Source organism: Heliangelus exortis, chromosome 1, assembly GCF_036169615.1.
Source record: "Heliangelus exortis chromosome 1, bHelExo1.hap1, whole genome shotgun sequence".
Classification (NCBI taxonomy): domain Eukaryota; kingdom Metazoa; phylum Chordata; class Aves; order Apodiformes; family Trochilidae; genus Heliangelus; species Heliangelus exortis.
This window is the reverse complement of record NC_092422.1, coordinates 129,079,258-129,101,109: the sequence shown is the minus strand read 5'-3', so window position 1 is coordinate 129,101,109 and position 21,852 is coordinate 129,079,258. Positions and strand designations below refer to the sequence as shown.

Below are 21,852 nucleotides of genomic sequence, written 5' to 3'. Positions count from 1 at the left end.
CCTTGTTGCTTGCAGTGTTTCTTTGTCACTCCAGGGACATGTCTGTGTGCAGCCAGATAAAAGGGAGGAGTCTGGATAGTTGTGACTATTACTCTGTCCAACTGTCAGCAGCAAAATATGGTGTAACATTTTAGAAAAAAACCACAGGTATTCACTTTATCTGCAGCATATGTGAGTTTAGAAATATTCTTTGGTATTTCTTTGAGAGGGGAATGGCCACATGCTGCTTACAGTACCAGCTGTGCAAACAAAGTGCTGTGCTGCTGTTCTTGGTAATTTTTATCCTAGTCTAATTCCTGGAAAAGACTGGGGGCTGCTTGAGGCCTGCAATGCTTATAAGTATATATTTAAATATTTATTCTTACAATAGAGTTTTAAACTTTAATTTTATTCTGCAGATGTCCAATACTTCAGAAAGTTTTTTTTTTTTTAAACCTAATTATTCTATTTTTCTGCTCCAAGGACTTTCTTCCTCTGCCAACTGATACCTGGAATTTAATTTTTTTTTTAATATATGATCATTATCTATGTCCTTTAGAAAAACTTTTGCTGATAAGAACTCATGCAAGCTAATTTGCCTGGACAGTGCAAAAATCTTTTTGACTTAACAAGTCTTTCAGGATAAAAGAATCAAATGCATTGTCACAACATTTATGATGCAAGGGCAAGGAAAAATGAAGATGACTGCAGCTGATGATAATGGGCTTGTATGAATTGTTTCTAAATTTACATTTTTGGGGCTAAAATCTTTGGACATGAAAGATAATTAACCAAAGGTTTGTTCTGAACAGAAAATCATTGCAGCAATGACCTCCATTCCCATTAGCAAGACCAGCCTGATTTATTGACATTTATGCCAGCATTTTTCTGACCTGTCTGAAATTAATGCACACTTGAAAATGCGTGTGCATAAGTGTATGTGTAATAATGATCAGCCATGAGAATTTTCATGAGTTGTTTGTTCTCATAAGGAAGAGTAGCAAAGAGAAATCCACCTTAAATTCTGTTGCAGTTGGAAACTCGATTTTGCTCTTCTACGTCATAAATACTGCAGAACTATTACATTTATTTTATGAGGGAGTTCTCAGCACTGCCTCATTAGCTAGCATTATTCTTTATGTTCATCTGAAACACCAAGAGGGCTACATTTACTCATTCTATCCAGAGAGTATTGCTTGCCAGTAAATTTCCCACTAGACTCTAGTTACAATTCCTCTAGTGTTTATTTTGGTTTTTGTGCCATAATAATGAAGGCTTAGGAGGTAAGTATTTACAAATCTGTTTTATAGATCTCCATTGCACAGAATAACATAAATGTTTCTGTTCCATGTTTATAAAGATGTGAGACAACGTATTTATATTGTGCAGTGATTCTGAAATTCTTTGGTTGCCTTGGTTTAGTTTTGTTGAAGAATATTGACGGTGCAAGAGGCTCTGAAGACTGTTAATGTGTTGTGGTTTTTTTAATGAATTTGTGATTAGTGGAAGAAGAGGAAAGAAATTTTAATGCCTTGTCAATAGTTAAAATTATTCAAATTATGACCCACCCCATCATATAGGCTAAAATAATGCAAAACTTTATGTATAGTGCTGTAGAACTGTAAACTAAAAAATACTTATTCAGAGGTTTTACATAGATGGGATAGTGTTAAACTTACAGCTTTTTATAATTTTAAATTTTAAGTTAGCTGCATATAAATGTGACAGGACTTGTGAAGCAAATACCACAAAGTTAATATCCATTAGTGGAAGAGATGTTGTTCAGAAGTAAAAAAACCCATTCAGAATTTCACTGTTTGTGATTCTGTGTTTAATCTTATATATATTGTATTCAGACAGCAAATGCATGTTCCATAAAAACCTTACTTATTTTACATTTCTTATAATGCATTAAAAATAAAAAAACCAGTGTCTGTGTGGAAGTCTAAAGCAACCTGGAGCCAGGAATGTAGTCATTAAGATGCACAATAGAAATGCTAACCAAATGAGCTTGAAGGGAAGAAAAGGAAAAGAAAAAGATGTCGTCTTTTACAGCATACTGCAGTACCTTTGTATCCCATTAAAACGAAAAAAGAAAAGTATTGCAAGACTTGCTGTGTCAATATAAGAGCATTCTTATAGCCTGGGGTACTCATGAGAAAGATCAGAGCCCTCAGTTGTGCTCTTCCTCCCAGCAAGAAAAGGAAGCCAGGAGGCAATGGCAGGTTTTTGGGTAGTGTAAGCAAGGGGGGACACCACTGAAGCCAAGAAAGGTGTGTAAGGCCTTAACTCAGAAGAAAGACAGTTAGATAAAAGCTGTCTGAGATGCCAGAATAGCTGCTGAAGTTCCTACTGGTACATATTGTCTCAGTAATGAATGTTGTCAATTTTTCATTTTTTGTGTGTGACACTGTTTCCATTCAGTGCTTCTAAAACAATAGTCTATTGTCAGTCAGTTTGTTCTAATGATAAAAAAAATACTCAATATTCTGAAATTTCTGTCTATGAATGTAATTATCTCCAGAATTCAAGTACTTAGACACTCTAAGAAGCATCTGTCTTTGTCATATGTGATTGTTCTAGTGTGTCTGAGGGAATTAAGCCATACCTCCATTGCTAGAGTTGTTTTTATATTTTGTCAGTTTGATGATGTTTTGGAAGGGAGGTTTTAATGTTTCCCTGTTGCTTTTAAAAATATAAAATAATGAAATAAAAAAATTGCATAAGGTGTCAGAAAATGAAAGGCAACTCCATTGAGAGATGTTGCAGACCCATCTGCGTGGCTGCTCTCAAGGAAGATTGCTGGAGGGAGAGAAGTGTTACTTGTAGAACTGTGTAAAGAAAATTTGTCATCTTGCATAGACCACTTCCAATAAGTAAAGGTCATACACCTAGGAACAGTGAAAATCTATAACATTTTAAAAATTAAGGACTGTACCCTAGAAAGCAGTGACTTTCAAGGGAGCTTTTTATGTCACAATGCATAAACGTCTGAATGCACAAGAAATCTGGATGAAATGGAACTGTAACTGAGCAGGAAGTGTGATCCCTTGTTATTCAGCAGGAAGACTGAAAAGGAACTGTTATTATTATCTGTGGACATGACTTTAGTAAAAGTATTAATGTTGTTATGTCTGTTTCAAAAGGCTATTGAGAAACCGGATTTTGGTGAAGGCATGAATGAGAGTTGAGTGCTGGAAAGCCTGGTTAAAATAAATTTAAAGTTTAATTTGTGGTATGTAGTTTATCCAAGATCACTTAAGTAATGACTTTATCAAGGTCAGGAAATACCCACAGAACAAAGTCATCTGAGAGACTGCTAATTAATCTAGCATTACAGAGATTGGAAGCTGAAGCTAGATATATTCAGATGAGAAGTAAAACACATAATTTTAACAGGAAAAGTATTAAGCTATTGAAGCAAATTCTTGGATATATAGTGGGTTTCTTTGACACCTCGATGTCAAACTTGGATATCTGCCTTTAAGACACATGAACTAAAAGTTATGGGCTTGAAACAGGATTAGTAGATGACATCCTTTTAGCTGTGCTGTATGGGAGGTCAGATGAGACAGTTAGCTGAATCCATGCAAAATATTCTCTCCCTGCCAGACTACATGTCTTTTTGTTTTTTTTAAAATCAGCTTTGTCTTTTCCCTTTACAAGTGAAAAAATGAGTAGGCCTTTCAGTGTGGAAGCAGTTTGGCCAAAGGTGGGTGCTCCAACAGATTTATGGCTGAGTACATGTGAGTAGCATTTGAACCTTTTCAAAGCACTTTCACTCGGGTGTGATGCTTTCGCTCTTCCCCACTAAATTGTTGGAGTTTTTTTCCCTGCAAAATCCACCCTGGAACCAACTACTTTTGAGACCTCTTTCAGCTTATAAAAAGCTCTTTCATGCAGACTTGTGAATGGTTGACATGCCATTTCTTCTGTTGCCCCTTTCCACCCTTTTTCCAGTGCTGTTCCTCTTATATGAAAAAGCTTCTAGATTCCAGATGGTTTTTGAACTTGCAGTCAAAAGTTTTAAGTGTTTTTAAGTGTGTTTATTCACAGTACTACATAAATTCTGAGTAATAATATAATAATATAGTTGCCAGTCAAAATGACTTAGCTCCATTCAGAAGGACAAACTCTTGCTTTGACTGACTATAATGAGCAGCTTGTGAGTACCATAGTCTACCATAAAATAAAATTATGTCTTATCTGAAATTCAGGAAGGTAGCATCTCTAATAGTTTCTGGCTTTCATTTGTGCTTTTAGAAATCTGCTTTTTTCTTTAAACTTCCTTGTGAGGGATGTGTCTATAATTGCTTTGTTCCAATAACAAGCAATCTTTCATAATTTTGAGGAGTGACATACTGAAATGGTGTGATACATGGAGTCAGATTTTCCAGGGCTAAGCTACAGATGGACTGTTCTATGTAAGGTCAGCCACTGTTCTATGAGAAGTAGACTGTAAAACAATCCTTGAAAAAAATGATAATGATTGTAATTTAAAATTCTCTAGCAGAAAACAGGTACTGTGAAAGCACTTAAGAATTTTCCTGTGATTTTGCCAAGCTCACCTAATCTTAGTTTCTCCACTTCATTATGATACTGCCTTCTTATCTTTGTAAAATGGAATCGGAGTGAATCTGTGTAAAGTGAACCCATATAATTTACATCATTAATTTACACAGTTTGCCTGGTTTTCCTTATGCTGTTTTAAATGTATTCAACCTTGTAATGAGAAATGTGCCTGGATCCATGTGCCTGCAACTCTCATCTTAATCTCACTGGAGTTAGTGGAGTATGGTATAATTGGAGCTGCTACTGCTGCATTGGTGAAAAACTGGCATAAGTGAGATAAAAATTCAGACCTATGCATTTTTTACAAAATTTGAAATTAAAAGGTAAAGTTCTCTAAAGTTCAAGTTGTTTTGATTCAGCTCAGTGTAGGTTTTTGGCTTGAATCTGGACTTGTGTTTGTAAAGGTTTGAGTTCTTTGCTATATAAATGGGATGAGTTGGCTGTAGCTAGCCTGACCCAGTATGGCTGTTATGACATCTTTATTTTTTTACAAAGCTCTAGGCTTGTCTTGAATTTGTATTTGTTGTAGCTTTTGACTGTTCTCTCCAAAAGGGAGAAACAACCATATGAAAAACCCAAGCAAGAGTTGTGCAGAGGCAAAGGCTCAGCACTGGCTGGTTTGTTACTTGGTATGCAGGATGAGAGAGAGAAGTTAACTGGTAGCTAGAGAAATACAGTAAATATATCCAAAAAGGAACTCAAGCAAAGCACCTTCTTTGTATATTGTGCAAATGATGTTGAAGGAACCCAGCACCTTCTGTCTTCATCTTATGTGCTTCTGTTGCTTGTGGAAGGGAAGCAGGATGATGTCTGGGGAAATATGCATTGCTGCCATTTTGGTAAGTATATCTTTTTAATAAAAATAAGCCCCAAAGGCCTTGAGTATCAACTCAGTGTTTGGACAAAGAGGCAACAGTTTTTAAATACAGAATTTCTGTAGGTGTGTTCTATATTTTCTAGGAAGAACAGACTCAAACCCAACAAAGAAAAATGTTCCTTTTTTTTTTTTTTTTTTTTTTTTTTTAATAGAGGTGTTGAGGAAAGGAAGAGATGTTTGCTTTCAAGTTGCTGTTATTTTCTGATTGTTTGATTGTCTCTCTTCTGGCTCTTTTCACATAATTATGATCCAGTTCTTCTCATTTTGGCATTTATTTGGCAGTATTCCCACTGGCAGCAGTGGGATGGAGGTATTTTTGTCTCTGGGCATTTTAATCCTCATATCCTGGCAAAAATTCAATAAATGTAATTATGTTCCAGCAAGCTGGATTCTTTCTTTATTAATTTTATCAATTACTTGTGTTTGCAGAGTACCCAGAAATTCTAGTCAGTCATGATGCTAAGAACTTTACTATCAAGGAAGCATTGTATGTGGCCGTTGCTCTGGAATTATTTTTCCAGAAAGGACACGTGGAAGATGGCATTCAGTTATTGCTTACTAGGTGGAATGGAGTCCTAACTGCAAGTAATCTTTTACAGGAAGCTAAGGAGGAACAATTTGAGATTGTGTCTGTATTGTGCTGTGATTTGTGCTACAGAGATACCTGGGGTAGCCAGTAGTTTAGTAATGAGTTTTCACGGACTTACAAAATGCACTCTGTGGATGTATTTTACCATTGCAATTTGCATTATAAAAAATATATGTTGCACATGTCTGTGTTTAGATTTCCAAACAGCTATCGTTACTGAAAAGAAAATGTTTCTCTGATTTCAGCAATAAAACTGGTTCCTCTATGTAATGACTGAATGCAAAGAACTGAATGCAAAGAACTGAATAGAGCTTTGGAGAAATTATTAAAGATTTCGTCAATACAACTTTTCCTTTTTCTCCCATCACATGGGTGTTTTAGACAGTTAAATAAATTTAAAGTGCAAAATTTGCAATGTCTGAGGCTGTTAGGAATTGCTATGCTGTTAGCAACCAGGCAACAACCATAGTAACTGCTATTCTCTAGAGGTTTTTCTTGAATGTCAACAAGCAATTTTATCTTTAAACTCATGCATATGCAAACACTGGGGTCAATATATTTAATTTTTCGAGACAAATACTCTATATGTCGTGTCTGTGTAACACAAGGATGCTTATGAAGCTTGAAAGGCTGAAAAGAGGCTGGTGAATTCCCTCCAGACTGGCAGATGCCAACATGCCTTTCTCACACCCGGGTAACTACCTGGGAAGTGTCCTGCCCTTTCTGGCCTTACCTTTACCATACTTCCAGGGAATGTGATATATACAATGTGTTGAGCCAGAATACTCAGTAGCACACAGTAGCAGTAGTAGTTATATAGATTCTATTCTGCTAATCAAGCTGAATTAAGCTGGAAGATTTTAAAAAGTCATATTTTTGAATCATTTCTAATTGACATGTCCTTTACAATCCAGCGTGTAATATTTTTATCATATTTAGGTAAAAAAAGTATATGTAATTATACTTTTAATAAATATAATATTAGAAATGTGTATGTCACTGAGCTGATAGCACCTTCTCTTGTCACCTGAACATCATAGGAGACTTGTAATGCTACCAGTGTTGCTATGCTACAGAAGGATGTTTCAGTGCTGGAGATTTTACCTTTTTGTGTCACACTACCACAGGTTGAGGTGAAAAAAAAAAAAACTGCTGGCTAAAAATTTGCTGGCTAGGAATGTAGACATATACTACTACAATCTGAATGAGTAATTTATTATTTTCTCTATAAATATGCTTGCATGCTCTTTCTTTGTTTCTAGGGTTAAGCTTTGTAAAACTTATGTTGATGTGTCTGAATATGCATCTCCTAGGCAGTTCAAGTAAGCTGAGTTTAACCTTATCAGAGGTCTGAAGGAAAAAAACAACAATTCTTTGTAATTGGAACTTCTGTAGCTTCTCTTCTTCTGGCAGAAATGTATTTGAAATATCCCATTTTTTGTCACACCTGTATCTTTGACTGAAGAATGACAAATGACTGAAGAATCTATACTATTCACTTAAATCTCAACTAATCAGGCAATCCAAAATTTTGGAGCCTCACACCTTAAAAAATCAAAATTAAGTCCAGCTATTTTAAGAAGTTCTAAAAGTGACCCTTTAAAACATACTTTCAAAGAACTCCCCCAATAATTCCAATAATATTATGCACAGCTTAAGAAAAATTTTATTAAATGTTTGAACAATGAAGTAATTTGAGTTGTGTGTGTATGTGCGTTAGAGAGATACCTGTAATAACCTAGTGTCATACATTTCTGCCAGACAATTCATCTATGAAAATGTTGAAAATGTTGAAAACTGAATGCTGAAAGGGTATTTATATTGCAGTTTGTAGTATTTACAAGACCAAACCTTATTTTACTGAATGACAGAAATGCTTATGTTATATAAAAGATAGGGTCTGCATAAAAATACAGAGCTATGTGGAAGTGATTAAAGCAAAGTTATTGTCTTTTTCATCTGTTATCAGACTATTTTTAAAGATAACTGGTTTATGATTTTACAGTCAATTATTATTAATCTGAACAAAAAGTATGAATGGAAAGCATGGAAGTTGCACTCATTGATATCTGTTTCTATTTACTTCACTCTCTTCTTTTAAATTTAAGGTTGCCATTGCCTCCTGGAGCATTCTCAGGTCTTTGGGAAAATCAGGAAACTTTTCATAAGTTGTATTTCCAGAAATTTCCAGTAAGAATTACAAAATTAATTTGTATTAACTTTTTGTAATCCTGAAGAGCTTAATGATAGTATATTTAGTTTAGATAATGGACAAAGTTATCATATCTTATTTTAAAAAAATGGGAAATATTTGAAATATGTGTTACAGAATTAGAAGTATTTCAAGGTAAAACTTTTTTCATAGATAATTCAAGTTTTTGGGCGCACTCCTTTTTAAGATCTGAAACAGAAGAAGCAAACTCAAGCTTCTTACATAAAAGTTGGTTTATGTAATTTGATCTAATAAAGAATAGAAGCCTCACAACCTTCGACTGGCATAGCTTCAAATATACTACTGCTGCTGACATACTGTAATTCTAACTTGGTATCAGTCCAAAATACACATTTGCCCACTGTGCATGTAAATACATCAGAGACTTCTTACTGAATTTCTCATGTTTTCTTGTCAGATGAACTATTTAGGGCCTGTCTTCCTCTTTTCCTTCTAGAAATAGATAGATTGGCCCTATGTGAATGTCCAAAATGGGAGGTTTTGTTCAGTAAAAGTAAATGAGTGAATCAATCAGGCAAATTATTTTTAGTGTGCATTTGCATGATGCTGATGTATGTTTGGATCCAGGAAACAGGAATTTCTTCCGGGGCAATTTGACAACAGTTCTACCGTTCCATTTAAGAAAAATTTCATTCTCCTTTTAGGCAGCATCTTTCTCCGGGCCATCAGGGGTCAAACAAGCAGAGTAGGAAAAAATCCAGGTTTATGTCTTGTCTTCTGTCTTAACTAAACTACAAAACCTTTTCTGGAAAGGGAGCTGCACAGTGTATTATGACATAAAAATGGTCAAAAATATTAGATAATTATATCTCTCAGGCACCGAAAATGTATTTCATTTGGAACAATTAACTTTTGTTCAGTTTTCACGGAAAACTGATGGATTTTCCTGCTACTGTACCTGAGTTTATTTCTGGTTGTGTTGTGTCTAGGGATATTATGATACTATGGATGCAGGTTATATGGATGAAGATGGCTATTTATATGTCCTGTCTCGAGCTGATGATGTGATCAATGTCGCTGGACACCGAATTTCAGCAGGTGCAATTGAAGAGGTAAGAATTGCTGACCAGTAAAACAGAAGAATGAAAGATGAATAAAGCTGCAACTGAAAATCTCACAAGATCTCTCATTTTCTCGCTGCTCTTTTTGATTGCATTTGTGTTGGTACTTTTAACAAAAAAAAATAATTAGTTCAGGTACTTTCTTTTAAGGATCGTAATAAACTTAGCTGCTAACAATAAGCAGTTTTTATCATGGGGTTGATAAAGTAGGCAGGATCTGCCAGTTGAATGTGGAGTTAAGGGGCACTATGTTAGCATGGGAAATATTCCTGGAAGCTCTGATAATACTAATTTTGTCTCTTATTATATGAGCAGTGCTAAATGAACAATGAAAATTTCTGTAAAAAAACCCTGCTGTTAAACTGAAAGTCATTAATGTAATACCCATGCAACTCAAAAAAAGTTGAAAAGAGTGCAGTTCATAAAAGTATCTGAATTTCATATCATTGTTCACTCACCTCTCTGGAACTGCTGTGATTGATTGCCAGTTACAAATTTCCCTGATGACATATCAATTGGTTATTCAGGGAGTATAGGAAAATGTATGCTACTCATGTACAAAGGAAAAATATACTTTAAGAATTGTGAATTTAACTGCTCATTGAATCACAAGCTAATCTGTCAGTAATTTTTGCATTGTAATGTCTATTGGTCTAGAAACTATTTTTTTCAAAGGCTAGAAAACAATTTAGAAGAAATTCTGATTACACAGAAGTGAACAAATTCAGATAAACAAAGGCAATCTTTTGAGGATTGGTCAGCCAGGGAGCTGAACAAGTTGCTGTTCTGATGTGGGTCTGTAAAGCCATAAAGGTGGCTTTCAACCAGCTTTCAATGAGCCTTTGCAGTCAGGGTTTTTTTTTGTGTTGCTCTAGTAAAGCACAGCAGAGAGTCTCATCACCACCCCTTACTGTTCAAGGGCTGCGCTGCCCATGGTTAATTCACTTCAGCCTTTATCAGAAACTAATATAACAAATGGTCAATTGAATCACCTCCTTATCAGTATTTGTATTTTTTTTTTTTTCCCCTGCTAGTTTGGTCTTTCCCCTAGAAAGAAAAAATGTTTCATCATTACAGAATTCTAGAAGCTTTTCCATTCACCTTTTGCACAAAGCTAAAAAAGGAGTAGTGTTAGCACATGTGCAGCAAATTGGTAGTTAAATGGAGAAGCATTAATGAGACCACAATTAGCTTTTCAGTAAGACCAGTAAATAGAGAATTAAAGGTTCATTTAATCGCCGCCTCATTAAGCAATGCTCACCTTGTTGAGCAAGTACATTACCTGAATTTACATTATAGCTGTGTTATAAGCTTAGCAAGTTTTTCCTTAGCACTTTGGCAAAGAATTTCAGCTCCATTATATTGCAATTAGTTCCTTTTTCTGAGGTATCTCAGTATCATTGGGTCTCCATCTTCACTGCAGTCAGTAGATGTTAGTTTTTATCTTGCTAATCAGTCAATGTCAGTAACCTCAGCTACTGTTGATCCATCCATCCATCCATCCATCCATCCATCCATCCATCCATCTCTTTTGTCTGTACATCTACTGTGTCCCTGCCTGCCTTCTCTCTTTCTGAAAAGCTCAAACAAAACACTGCCTGTATGAGGCAACAGGTTTGAAATTGAGGAATTTAGCATGAGATCTCCTTCCTGATAGTGAGGTTTCTGTCTGCTGCCATAATGTGACATCCATACTTGTTCCCAGTCATCATTCCAGAAATGCCGTTTCACTTACTTGAGGTTTTTCTTTCAAACAATTTTTAAATAGTGCTGATTGTGTTCTTCTTTCCAGCTGTTTTAAAAAGTTTATTGGTAGTTACACTTTCAGTCATTTGAAATTATCTGTCCCAAAGTCAGTGGTAAATTGATAGATTTTGGGATAGATTAATAAAGAAAAGCATTACAGTGACTGCATATTCCTGTTATTCAAAAAACGTATATGAACAAGTGACAGGCTGGAATGACACACAAAAAAAATACTACAAAGCAAGCTGGCAACATTTAAATCTCAACTGTAGGGGTTTTTTTGTTTTTTTTTTTTTTCCTATGGCAATCAAGTTGCTGTAGTCAGGGTCAGTAAGTCAGAACAGGCAAGAATGGGTATTTATAGCAGGAAATGGAATGCATTAATGAGGCTCTGGACTAGAAGTTCATGAGTGTGTGATGCATTGAAATACCATGGAAGTTTGGAGTTGGACAAGATTAATTCCTGTAAGATTAGTTAGTTTGGATACAATGACTTCTTGATAAAGTAAACTGCATCTTAATTCAAGTGCACTTGCATATATTTAGATTCAGTACTTTTGCAGCAGGCTGTTCTGCCCTTCTAGTTCTGAGCCCAGCCAGAACAGACTCCAGGATGCTGCACTTGCTGTTCTAAACATGGCTTGTGCACATGCTATGTCATTGCTGTGAAAATCTAGTTTCAAAAGGTGTGCATAAATGGCCATGGTTTTGTACTTTGGTGTAGTGTGCTTCTAATTAAACTAAATATTTCCCACATGAATTTTTTGTGGCATGGAACATTTCTGGGATCATAGTTTTTAAAGTTATCATAACTTCTGTCCAACAAAGTAGGCATGAAGCAATTTGTGCAGATCCATTTTTCTACAAAACTGCTGGATGTGTGTTATAGTGACTATGGCACAAAAGCCAGTCCTGGTTTGACTATAAAACTTAGAGCTGGTGAAGTCCATATTTAGGAATGGTTATGGGCAACCCTTTAAATTTTTCTGTCCGTGGTTGGTTTCACAACCAGGTCACACAAGAATCTCCTTGTTCTTAACTGGGATAGCAGTGTTTCAGCTTTTCCTTTCTTTAGGTTTTTCCCTTCTGTCTTCTCTGCACCTTTCATGTCTTCCTCCTCATGCTGACGGCACAAAAAGATCTACAAAAGCAGTCCTGAGAGATTTTGGGGCCCTGGGACAAGTTAAGGGATCAGTCACACAAGTTGTGTTCTCCTCTATCCCTCTATTGATAGTGATGGATGAAGGAACTAGCAGGAAGATCCAGCAGGTAAATTCATGGCTTAGGGACTGGTGTCAATGGCAGGGTTTTGGTTTCTATGATCATGGGGCAAATTCCATGGTACCCAAGCTCCTCAAATCAGACGGGCTTTATCTATCTAGCAGGGTCAAAAGGACTACAGCCCATATGTTGGTGGGGCTGATCAAAAAGGCTTTAAACTAGGTTTGAAGGGGGCAGGGATTGAAACCAGGCTCTCCAGAGATGAGCCTAAGGGTGGAAAGTTCAAATTAAGAGTGAAATCAGCAGCCCAGCTGAAGTACATGAACACCAATGCACACAGTAATAAATCAGTCAGTGATGAGCAGTGGAAGTGCTCCTTGGGACCTGAGAAACTCCAAGTAGGGGGTAAACCCCTCCCATGCAGAAAGTTACAGCAGGTAAAATGCATTTATGCTAATGCATGTAGCATGGGCAATAAACTGGACAATCTTGAAGCTATTGTCCAACAAAGAAACTATGATATAATTGCCATTACAGAAACATGGAGGGATCCATCCCATGATTGGAGTGCAGGGTTAAAAAGCTATAGGGTGTTCAAAAGAGATAGGCATGGAAGGAAAGGAGGGGGTGTGAGCCTCTATGTTAGAGAAGGTCTTGAGCATTTTAATGATGGTGGTAATTGGGTTGAATGCCTATGGGTAAGAATCAGGGGGGAATGGCAACAAGGCAGATATCTTATTAGGGGTCTGTTATAGACCATCCAACTAGGGAGAGGAGGTTGATGAAGTGTTCTACAAGCAGCTGAGTAAGGTTTTGGATTTGCTTCCTCTTATTCTTGTGGGAGACTTCAACTTATGTCTGTTGGAAATATAAACCTGCAGTCAGGAAGCAGTCCTAGAGACTCTTGGAGTGTGTGGAAGGTAACTTCCTAACACAGCTGGTGACTGAGCCAACCAGGGAAAGCTCACTGCTAGATCTGCTGTTTGTGAGCAGGGAGGGACTGGAGGGAGATGTAAAGGTTGGTGGTCATCTTGGACAAAGTGACCATGAGCTGGTTGAGTTTTCAATTCTTGGGGAAGTAAGGAGGGAGGTCAATAGGACTTCCTCCCTCACACGTGTATCTGCAACAGGTGTAATTGAAACTCTGAGGTGTACTGACTAAATGCTTTTTCACTGTCAAAATAGAAGAAATGTCTGGGGTTTTATGGATTTTTTTCACAGGAATGTTCAGTTATTATTAGATCAATTTAGATCTATTTGCTCTCCCTCAGTGTGTTCTCTTCCATCATGCTGTGGCAGACTGTGCTGTTGTGGGCCTGGAGGATCCTTTAAAAGGACACGTTCCATTTGCTCTGTGTGTACTGAGAGAAGGTGAGAGCTTGTTGTACTGATGTTGCTCAGACTTACAAAAGTCCCAGAAAGGTTAAAGGTTATGAACATCTTCACCAGGTATAAAGACAGAAGAGGAGAAAATTTTGGAAGAGATTGTCAAACAAGTTAGAACTAACATTGGTCCTGTAGCAGCTTTCCAGAAGGGAGTGTTTGTAAAACAGCTACCAAAAACCCGCTCAGGCAAGATACCACGCTCAGCTCTTTCTGCACTTGTCAGTGGGAAACCATACAAGGTGAGTTGGAGATGTATGCTTTAATGAACCAAAGTCATGGGTTTGATTTGCTAGACCATTCTGCAACTGGTTTATCACATCAGGTAGTACATTATATTTTATTTCTGCTCTGTCTTAGCCAGAAGATTTTTATGTTCCAGATATTTCCAGATACTTTTCTCTTTATTGCTCTTGAAAGCTAGATTTAGGAGATTTTCTGAATGAAATTGTCTTCAAAAGTAAGAACAGTGATCTACTATCACATGCTTCTTTCTATATGCTTCCTTTTCAGATAACACCAACCATTGAAGATGCTAGTGTGTTTAAACACATTGAAGAAGTGCTAAACAAAAGTTAAATAGAATAACAGGTTGATAACAAAGGTGCTTGTTAAGTACAAAAAGAGACGGTGCTAGGAAATACCACGTTTTAAAAACTGGTAATGATTTGGGACTAACTTTTTTTCCTTTAGAAAAGTTGCTGTGTTCTTTACCATGTGGTCACAGCCGACTAAGCATACTCAGGTCTCTGTATGTTGTTATTATATAGTGGATATTAAGATTTATAAGAATTGCAAATAGAATTAATGCATTTATGTAGCCTTAAGTGAGGGAGTGTCTGGGTTATCTCATATGATTCATATAACCTTACATTTAAATTCATTATTGTATAATGTGACCAGTAACTTGAGTTTGTCTAAAAGCGCTTACAGAAGGTAAGTCATGAACTGAGAAATAAATAGGAATGATTGGAATGATTGCAGACATAAATTTTCCTCACTTGTAAATTATGATCATTTATATATTAATTTTTTATAAATTAAAAAATTATTATTCTTGATTCCACATATTTTTTCTAAGTCTTTGCACTATAAACCAAATTGCTGTATTTTTTAAAATCAGTAACTTCCTGATGTGTCTTTTTTTGTAGATTGATAGGTAATATCTTGCTTTCATATCTGTGAAAATCTTGATTTGTTCATGGTAATACTTAATAAAACCCATGCATTTTAAATAAAGGCAGGCATTTACCCTTTGCATTTTCTTGTAATTTTGTTGTTATTATTTGTAACGTATTTTATAAGGATAATCAGAATGTGCTTTATGTGCTCACATAGTGAGATATTTTATGTTTGCTGAGATATATATGTAACCAAGAAATGTAGGAAATAGAGATACTAGGCAATCCATTCTTGATTTTGTAGGCCAGTTCAAAATACTCAGAGAGTTCTCAACAAACCAAGATGTGGAAGATACACTCTCTAAATGTGTTTCTCCTCAAGATGCAGGGTTTTAACCGAACAATAAATGTAAAATTCCTCTTAAAAATACATATTCACAGAAAAGTTTAAAAGCAGAGTAGTACAGAGAACAGTAAGCAAAATGCAAATTCAGATGATGTTGGGATAAAAGAGAGATTCTGTATTTAGGCTAAGCTAAGGTAGAAGATCAGTCTAGATGTATTTTGCTTACTGCAGCGTGTCCTACAGAATCCAGAAATACTGTTTCCTACTGTTGCCTAGAAGAAAGGATGACAGCACTGCTAAGTGATAAAATAAACTATCAGACTGATATAGGAGCTAAAAGGGGCAGATAACATGGCTAATTAACATGAACCATACCCCAGTGTTGCCTTGTGCTTGTGACCTTCTTTGTAGAGTCAATGAGCTGTACTGGTGCCAGAGGAAATAAGTAAATCCATGTGTTTTTCACTAAGGACTGCATGCAGCTGATGAACCATATTGAACCAGGACATATGGTCACATAATAAACCAGTATATTTTGAGCCTTTGCTGTATTTGTTTTTGCCAAATGATTTCAGCACAAGGTAGCTGCTCAGCTGTTTGATTTAGTTGAAGATCACAATCTGAACAGGGAGTAAGAGCATTTAAAGACTGAATAAAGGCTCATGATGCTTTATGGTGTTAATATACTATTATTCTAATTATCCTCAGAGGTATCCTGATAACTTTCTTAAAATTCTTACGTAAGTTGTAGTTAGTTTAAGATACTATTTTCTTCTGGATGGATTATTCAAGTACCACGATGTTAATAGGAGTCCCGTTGCAGATAGTGGAGTGCCTTGCAGAGACTGGTGAGTATTTTTCAGTTTCACAGTGCTACAAGTTAGAAACCTATACTGAACAGTTATAGAGAGGGAGATCATGGGACCTGGCATTGAGGGACTTCTTAAAACCATGAGAAACTACAAGGGTCTTATCACAGAGAAACCTGCGGCACATTCATAAGGTGCGTGACTATTTTTTTGTACAATTAAAACTGAGATGTTGTGTGTGTTTGTGTAGCTATACAGGCTGCAGCCATCAGGTTTCAATTGTAGAAGCAAGAGAGAACTAATTAGTGAGAGCATAAGCCCTGTAGTAAAGATGATGCCATTGGGTGTAGGAGAGGAGAATCAATTTACTGTATCTTCTGTAGATTTTGTAATGACATTTGTTGTCCTAAACCAGTTTTGCCATTTGTAAGGAAAGGTAACCTGTTTTCTAGTTTGGGGCTCTTTTTTTTTATGGAACAGAGAATTAATGTCAGACTCTTTTTTAATACAACAACCAGACCCATCAGTGATAGATATTTAGGCACTTACCTTTCTGAGTGGCTATTTGCACATATTAATATTGTCAAGAAAGTTATCTGTCATCTGAACTGAAGTGTCTCCATGACAAAATGAAGGTTTGTAATAATCTATTTCTGCCTCCTGAGGAAGCAGAAAATTAAAAAAAAAAACCAAAACACAATAAAACCCAAAAGAAACAAAAACCAAAACAACTCCCTAAAATTTGAAACTTAAAAAGTTTCCTCTTTTTTTAAAAATTTTTGCTTTCTTTTTTGGTGAGGATCATTTAAGCTCAAGACTGGGATAAAAGAGAGGGTCGGAGTGGTCAGGTCTGCTTACTCTGCTGCCACTCTGGTACTGTGGAAGATTACAGAAATGCCAAATGTCTCTTTTCTGAACTTCTTACCAGAGTTCAGAAAACCCAGACAAAGAATGTTACCCCACTGCAGCAGTACAGTGTGGAAAAAATACTTGTTTCATGGGCATGGCTTTTGTTTTCCAGAGGAACCACGATGGCAGAATAATTTGTCTACAGCTTTAGTTTTGTGCCCAGCTGGAGAAAGGGGAGTGGTCATTCTTGAGCAGTTCTCTGGTGCTGCTCAGCAATCTGATTGATTATGCTATCAAGGAAGACCAAACATATTTAACAAGTGGTAGGAGAGCACTAATTTTCTTAATTTTGTTGCTGGAGAGAAGCATGTGGGTAGGTTTGAATGGTCAGGGAGTTACTGAAATTACTCTCAGTGTACTGAAAAGGTCCAAGCCAACTAGACAATTTCTAGCTGATGAGAGTAGCACTTCAGCTCATATGGGGGAGACAAGATTTTTATATATTAGCCTTAGATAAAAGTGAAATAATGATAACAACTGTAAAAAAAAAATTAATTCTTCTGATCTGTTTTCTTCCACTGTGGAAATAAACAATTTAGGGGTGCTATACTCCTAGGAAACCAGCAGCTTTGGTCATAAGATCTTCCTCATTCTTTTCCCCCTACACACCTCATTCCCTTCTGTCCCCTGAATTTGAGCATGAGCTGTAACAATGTGGGCTGAAAAATAAATTCTGTAAAGCAGGTGCTGAGGAGGGGCAGCGTGTGCAAGCACTGAAAAGGGTGTTTGCCTTGCTTTTGCTTGGTGACGTTCTGGACTAAAATAATTCAAAAGAAGGTTAAGAGAGAAGAAGTAACAGCAGCAGCCGAGTCATTTAAGCCTGAGGAACTGTAGGTAAGAGAGACGAGGCTGTTGTGTTCTAACCCAAGCTGTTGTGTTCGCAGCCATCAGCAAGTTCAATGCTCCCTCTCGTGGCAGAGTCTGACCAGTGACTCCATCCTCACTCAGACCTCTTTGTGGCAAAATGTGTTTATGGCTTAGCTGTAAGTACCTGGGATTTTTATGCTACTACATACAAAGCTTAATAGACTTATAAACACCAATAGCACTGAATTCTTTTTTTTTATTGACATTGGGGGAGAAAAATCTTTCACCATCCGATTGAAGTTTGCCAAATGAAAATAGACAAAACAAATGCTTATGTACGTGCAAACATTGCAGATCAAACTGCTAAAAGAAATAACTAAAAGACAGGTCTTGAGCTAAGATCAAGCAGCAGAAAAATAGCAGATAGTTAAATGACTATTAAGTAGGTCTTACTTTGAAACTTCCCATTTAAACAAAGAATAAACAACAATAACACCACCAAATGAAGCCACAGCAGGTAATAGTTGCTCTTCTAAACTTTTATACACTATATATTAATCACTCTGTCTTTCAGTTATTTCCTCTGATAAAATTGACTTCTGTGAAGTCTCAGCAAGGCCATCTTGGCTAAAAGAATGTTAGACAGGAGCCTGTCTAATGCCCAGTTAAAATGAAGAAATGAAGTGGGGTTTGGCTTTTTTTTTTTTTTTTTTTTCCCTTCATTTTCTTTGTTGATTATATCTGGATATGAGAATCTGTTTCTGTGCAAATATTAGATTTAATTTTCCAATGCTGGCTGGTGTCTGAAGATCCTGGAATGAAAAGGTGGCTCTTGATAAAGCAAGATTCTTCTTGGTCCACAGGCAACATAGAAGAAAGTTTTGGGTTTTTGTATAAATCGTGTTTTAGTGAATTGTGGGGGGTTTATCCTTTTTTTTTTGGTTGGGGTGCTTTGTTTGTTTTTGTTTAGATTTGTTTGTTTTTATAAACAGTCCTTCTGGGTTTATTTGTTTTTAAGAGGTGAGCCATCATGGAGATTCTCTACAGATAGGTGACATTTCCATTTTGTCTTTAGAGGCCCATTTTGGCTCCAGTTCCAGGCTATGTCACTCTATTATACATCATCAGAGGCAGGTGTTCAGCTTTAAATATTGACAGATTTTCTCAGTAGGAACATTTTGAAGCTTCTAACTCTGCTAAACATATTAATTTGACTGTTACAATCTAAAAAGTGTAAAATGGTGGAATGGAAAGATACAAACAGTATTATTGACACTGTATTGTCAAATGTTTGCACTGAGACCCCATGTACCATAGATTTTATTTTTAAAAAATCATATTTATATCCATTTACAGAAGACTTACACATTTTAAAAGAAATACATACACAGTAAATACGTAAATGTCTAGTATTTTACAATAAAACAATGGAACAATGTAAAAATGAGTGGCTTCTTTTGATAAAAGCTTTGGATGTGCACTACTGCCAAATTTCTGATGACAGAGATGCTGAGAGGAAGGGGGGAGGTTGCTTTGTTTTCCTTTTATTTTTGTAGCAATTTGGGTTTTTTTTCTCTTCTTTTAAACTAACCAATACAGGAAAGGAACATCATGTCTGTTTATCTGATAAACCTTATGTATTCTCTTCACTATTACCCTGTTCTCGCAGAGAGTTTTAATGCTCTTTTTCCTACGTAGTGGTAGTGCACTTCAGGTAAAGTAGAAGAAAGAGATGATATCTAAGGGGAAAAAATAAACATTAATTAGCAACATTCTTTGATTCTGATTTGGTCTAGGATGCAATAATACCAGAAAATATTATAGCTCTAAGTAGGCTGTTGTATTTTTTACTAAAAGATGGGGTTTCAGTATGTGAGGGCCACATGCATTTTTTTGTTGCATTTTAGATATGAAACATCTATTTAAAATCTAATCATGATGCATTTTAATCTTTTACTAATGTATACTGATTTTTGTCTTGGACCCATACAGATTTCTGATTATATTAATTTTGCAGTTGTTTTCTTACTGTTTTGATTCAGCACTGGGATTAGTTTCCAGCATCTGGATAACTTTGCCTGTCTGGCACAAGGCTGAACACATATTTCAAGGGTACAGATGGTAGGTACCCTAATTCACCTTGAATACTGCATCTTGGCAACATTTGCCTTTTTTACCTTGGTGAATTTTTCCCTTGGACAGGCTGTTTCCAGATTACCATTCACTTCTTTTTGGAACTAGTCTTCTCCATTTGTCTTTACAGATCCTCTTTAGAACTCTTCATTGATAAAGAATATCATTTATTTTGCCAAATCACCTTTGACATTTAATTACAACAAAAGTAAAACTACTATATTTTATTGCCCCAGCAGTGAAACTGTCCTAGTTGAGCCTTCTGACTTGGTCATTACAGGTATTTTGTAAGAAAAAAGTGTTGGATAATATTAAATTAATTTTTGTTAACCTACCTATTTTCAACTTCTGCCCTTGCTGCACTCTTGAAATCAATAGGAACATATTGCTTCATATGTCTGGGCCATTGGTGTTGGCATAGTAGATAGCTTGGCATTTGAACTTTATTTCTTGGTCATACTTTATTGCTTTTAACATTACAATTCTGAAGGATATAGGAGAAAAGATAAGCATCTCTGCTATCAATTTCTACCCCAGTGATAGTGCCAGGCTCTAAGGTCTAATCGATACCTATGGCCAGATAAAAAGATTTATAAAGTTTACATGCTTCATCATCTTTGTAGGGCCAGCTGCTAAACTTACCTATTGTAGAAAAAAAAGCCAAACATCTCCTGTGGTTATTTTTCAATGGCATGAAAAGTTCCCCTTTTTACTAGAATAAGATTTTTCATTCTTGCAGTCTCCTAAAGAGCTATGAAATAAGCTTTATGTCATCCATAGGATCCTGAGCAATCTATGTTTCACACTGGCAACATTTGCTGTTCCTAAGCTTTTTTTGAACATTTTTTTGGAATCAGTCAAGCCTTGATGGCCTCAAGCCTCTCTTGGGAATCAAAATAAGGACTATAAGGTAATATCTTGCCTACAATATGTAACAGCTATCAAAGCATGCAAAATGCCTGAGAAGGTTTTGGTGCTACCTAAGTATTCTTTACAGCTCCCTCACAATCCCCTGAGTAATTAAATGAAAACAGTTTTACTGAGAAAATATTAGCATGAAATGGTGCTGTATTGATGAAAGCTCCCATCATGTTGCTGTTTTTTGAAAAACTTGTGATGTGGCAGAAAACAGTGTATTTCTGCACAGAATTCTGCAACAGTGAATCTGTGAACTTCATAGCCATATTCCAAAGGTAGGCGGTGGGAAATGCAACATGAATTCCACTACTAGATTTGTTCCTAAGTTGCTTCTTTCGTTGCCACTGTGCAATTCTGGATTGATTTGAGAAGTACAAGCACTTCAGATGATTTTCTGTATAAAAAGAGTTTTATTCTAGCTTTATGCAGCTACCTGATATTCAAAATTGAGTCATATTTCTAATTAAAAAAAAAAAAAAAGTAAATCTCTTCTGCTACACTAGCTTCCCCCTCCCCTCCCAAGCTCCTGGGAGAAATACTTCTCAAAAAGTAAATTTACTCACTGTGTCTATTGCTGTCTTCTCAGTTCCAGCTTTAGGTTTGAATAGTGTACAGAATACTTTATGGTTGCTGCAAGCTATAGTCTTAACAGAATTGTCTGAAAACTTCTGGTTTATCTGCTGAAGGTGTTTCAGCAGACTGAACCTACTGTTTGAGATGAGAAAAAGAATACTGTGACATCTCCTGGACTGAGCTTGAGACTGCTGTCAGAATTAAATGACCATCCTATTGAGAATGCTCCTAACGCTGGCTAATGGTCTTCTGCTCATTGCTTGAATAATGCCAAGGAATATTGGATATAATGTAGGATTATAAAGAGCTTTCATGATGGCTCCTTACAAATACTCACAACAATTCAGTGCTGGCTTCTTTGCTAGGCCTTGTCAGCATGAGTATGTGCGAACTGTTGAGCTGTCTAACCTCTGCAGTCGTGATGAAGCAACTGCAAATTGCAAAAAACAAACAAACAAACAAAAAAAACAACAAACGAACAAACCAGAACCTCTTTAGAATCATGAAGGAAATAAATCAGTCTTTTTCCTACAGGAAGGTTGGCTATTAAATTGCTCTGTGGTTTTCTATGACAT

At 36.3% G+C, this 21,852-nt stretch overlaps 2 protein-coding genes across 12 annotated transcripts in view; one reads left to right on the top strand and one right to left on the bottom strand.

Moving 5' to 3' along the window:
- ACSS3 (acyl-CoA synthetase short chain family member 3) overlaps positions 1–20,429 on the top strand; it is a 93,160-nt gene extending 72,731 nt beyond the window's left edge. For 3 of the 5 annotated variants that reach the window (XM_071766290.1, XM_071766313.1, XM_071766300.1), the window contains 5 exons: positions 8,126–8,207; positions 9,180–9,302; positions 13,550–13,649; positions 13,728–13,903; positions 14,175–14,919. In XM_071766290.1, coding sequence (XP_071622391.1) covers positions 8,126–8,207; positions 9,180–9,302; positions 13,550–13,649; positions 13,728–13,903; positions 14,175–14,240 — 547 coding nt within the window. In that variant the 3' untranslated portion in view covers positions 14,241–14,919. Of the gene's footprint in view, positions 1–8,125; positions 8,208–9,179; positions 9,303–12,132; positions 12,327–13,549; positions 13,650–13,727; positions 13,904–14,174 lie in introns of those variants that run through there. The other 2 variants (XM_071766278.1, XR_011730280.1) reach the window with 2 other exon arrangements.
- Positions 18,605–21,852, bottom strand: part of PPFIA2 (PTPRF interacting protein alpha 2) — a 289,947-nt gene continuing 286,699 nt past the window's right edge. For all 7 annotated transcript variants that reach the window (XM_071766166.1, XM_071766115.1, XM_071766123.1 and 4 more), the window contains 2 exons: positions 21,615–21,707; positions 18,605–19,392 (listed from right to left, as the gene is read on the bottom strand). In XM_071766166.1, coding sequence (XP_071622267.1) covers positions 21,649–21,707 — 59 coding nt within the window. In that variant the 3' untranslated portion in view covers positions 18,605–19,392; positions 21,615–21,648. The remainder of the gene's footprint in view (positions 19,393–21,614; positions 21,708–21,852) is intronic.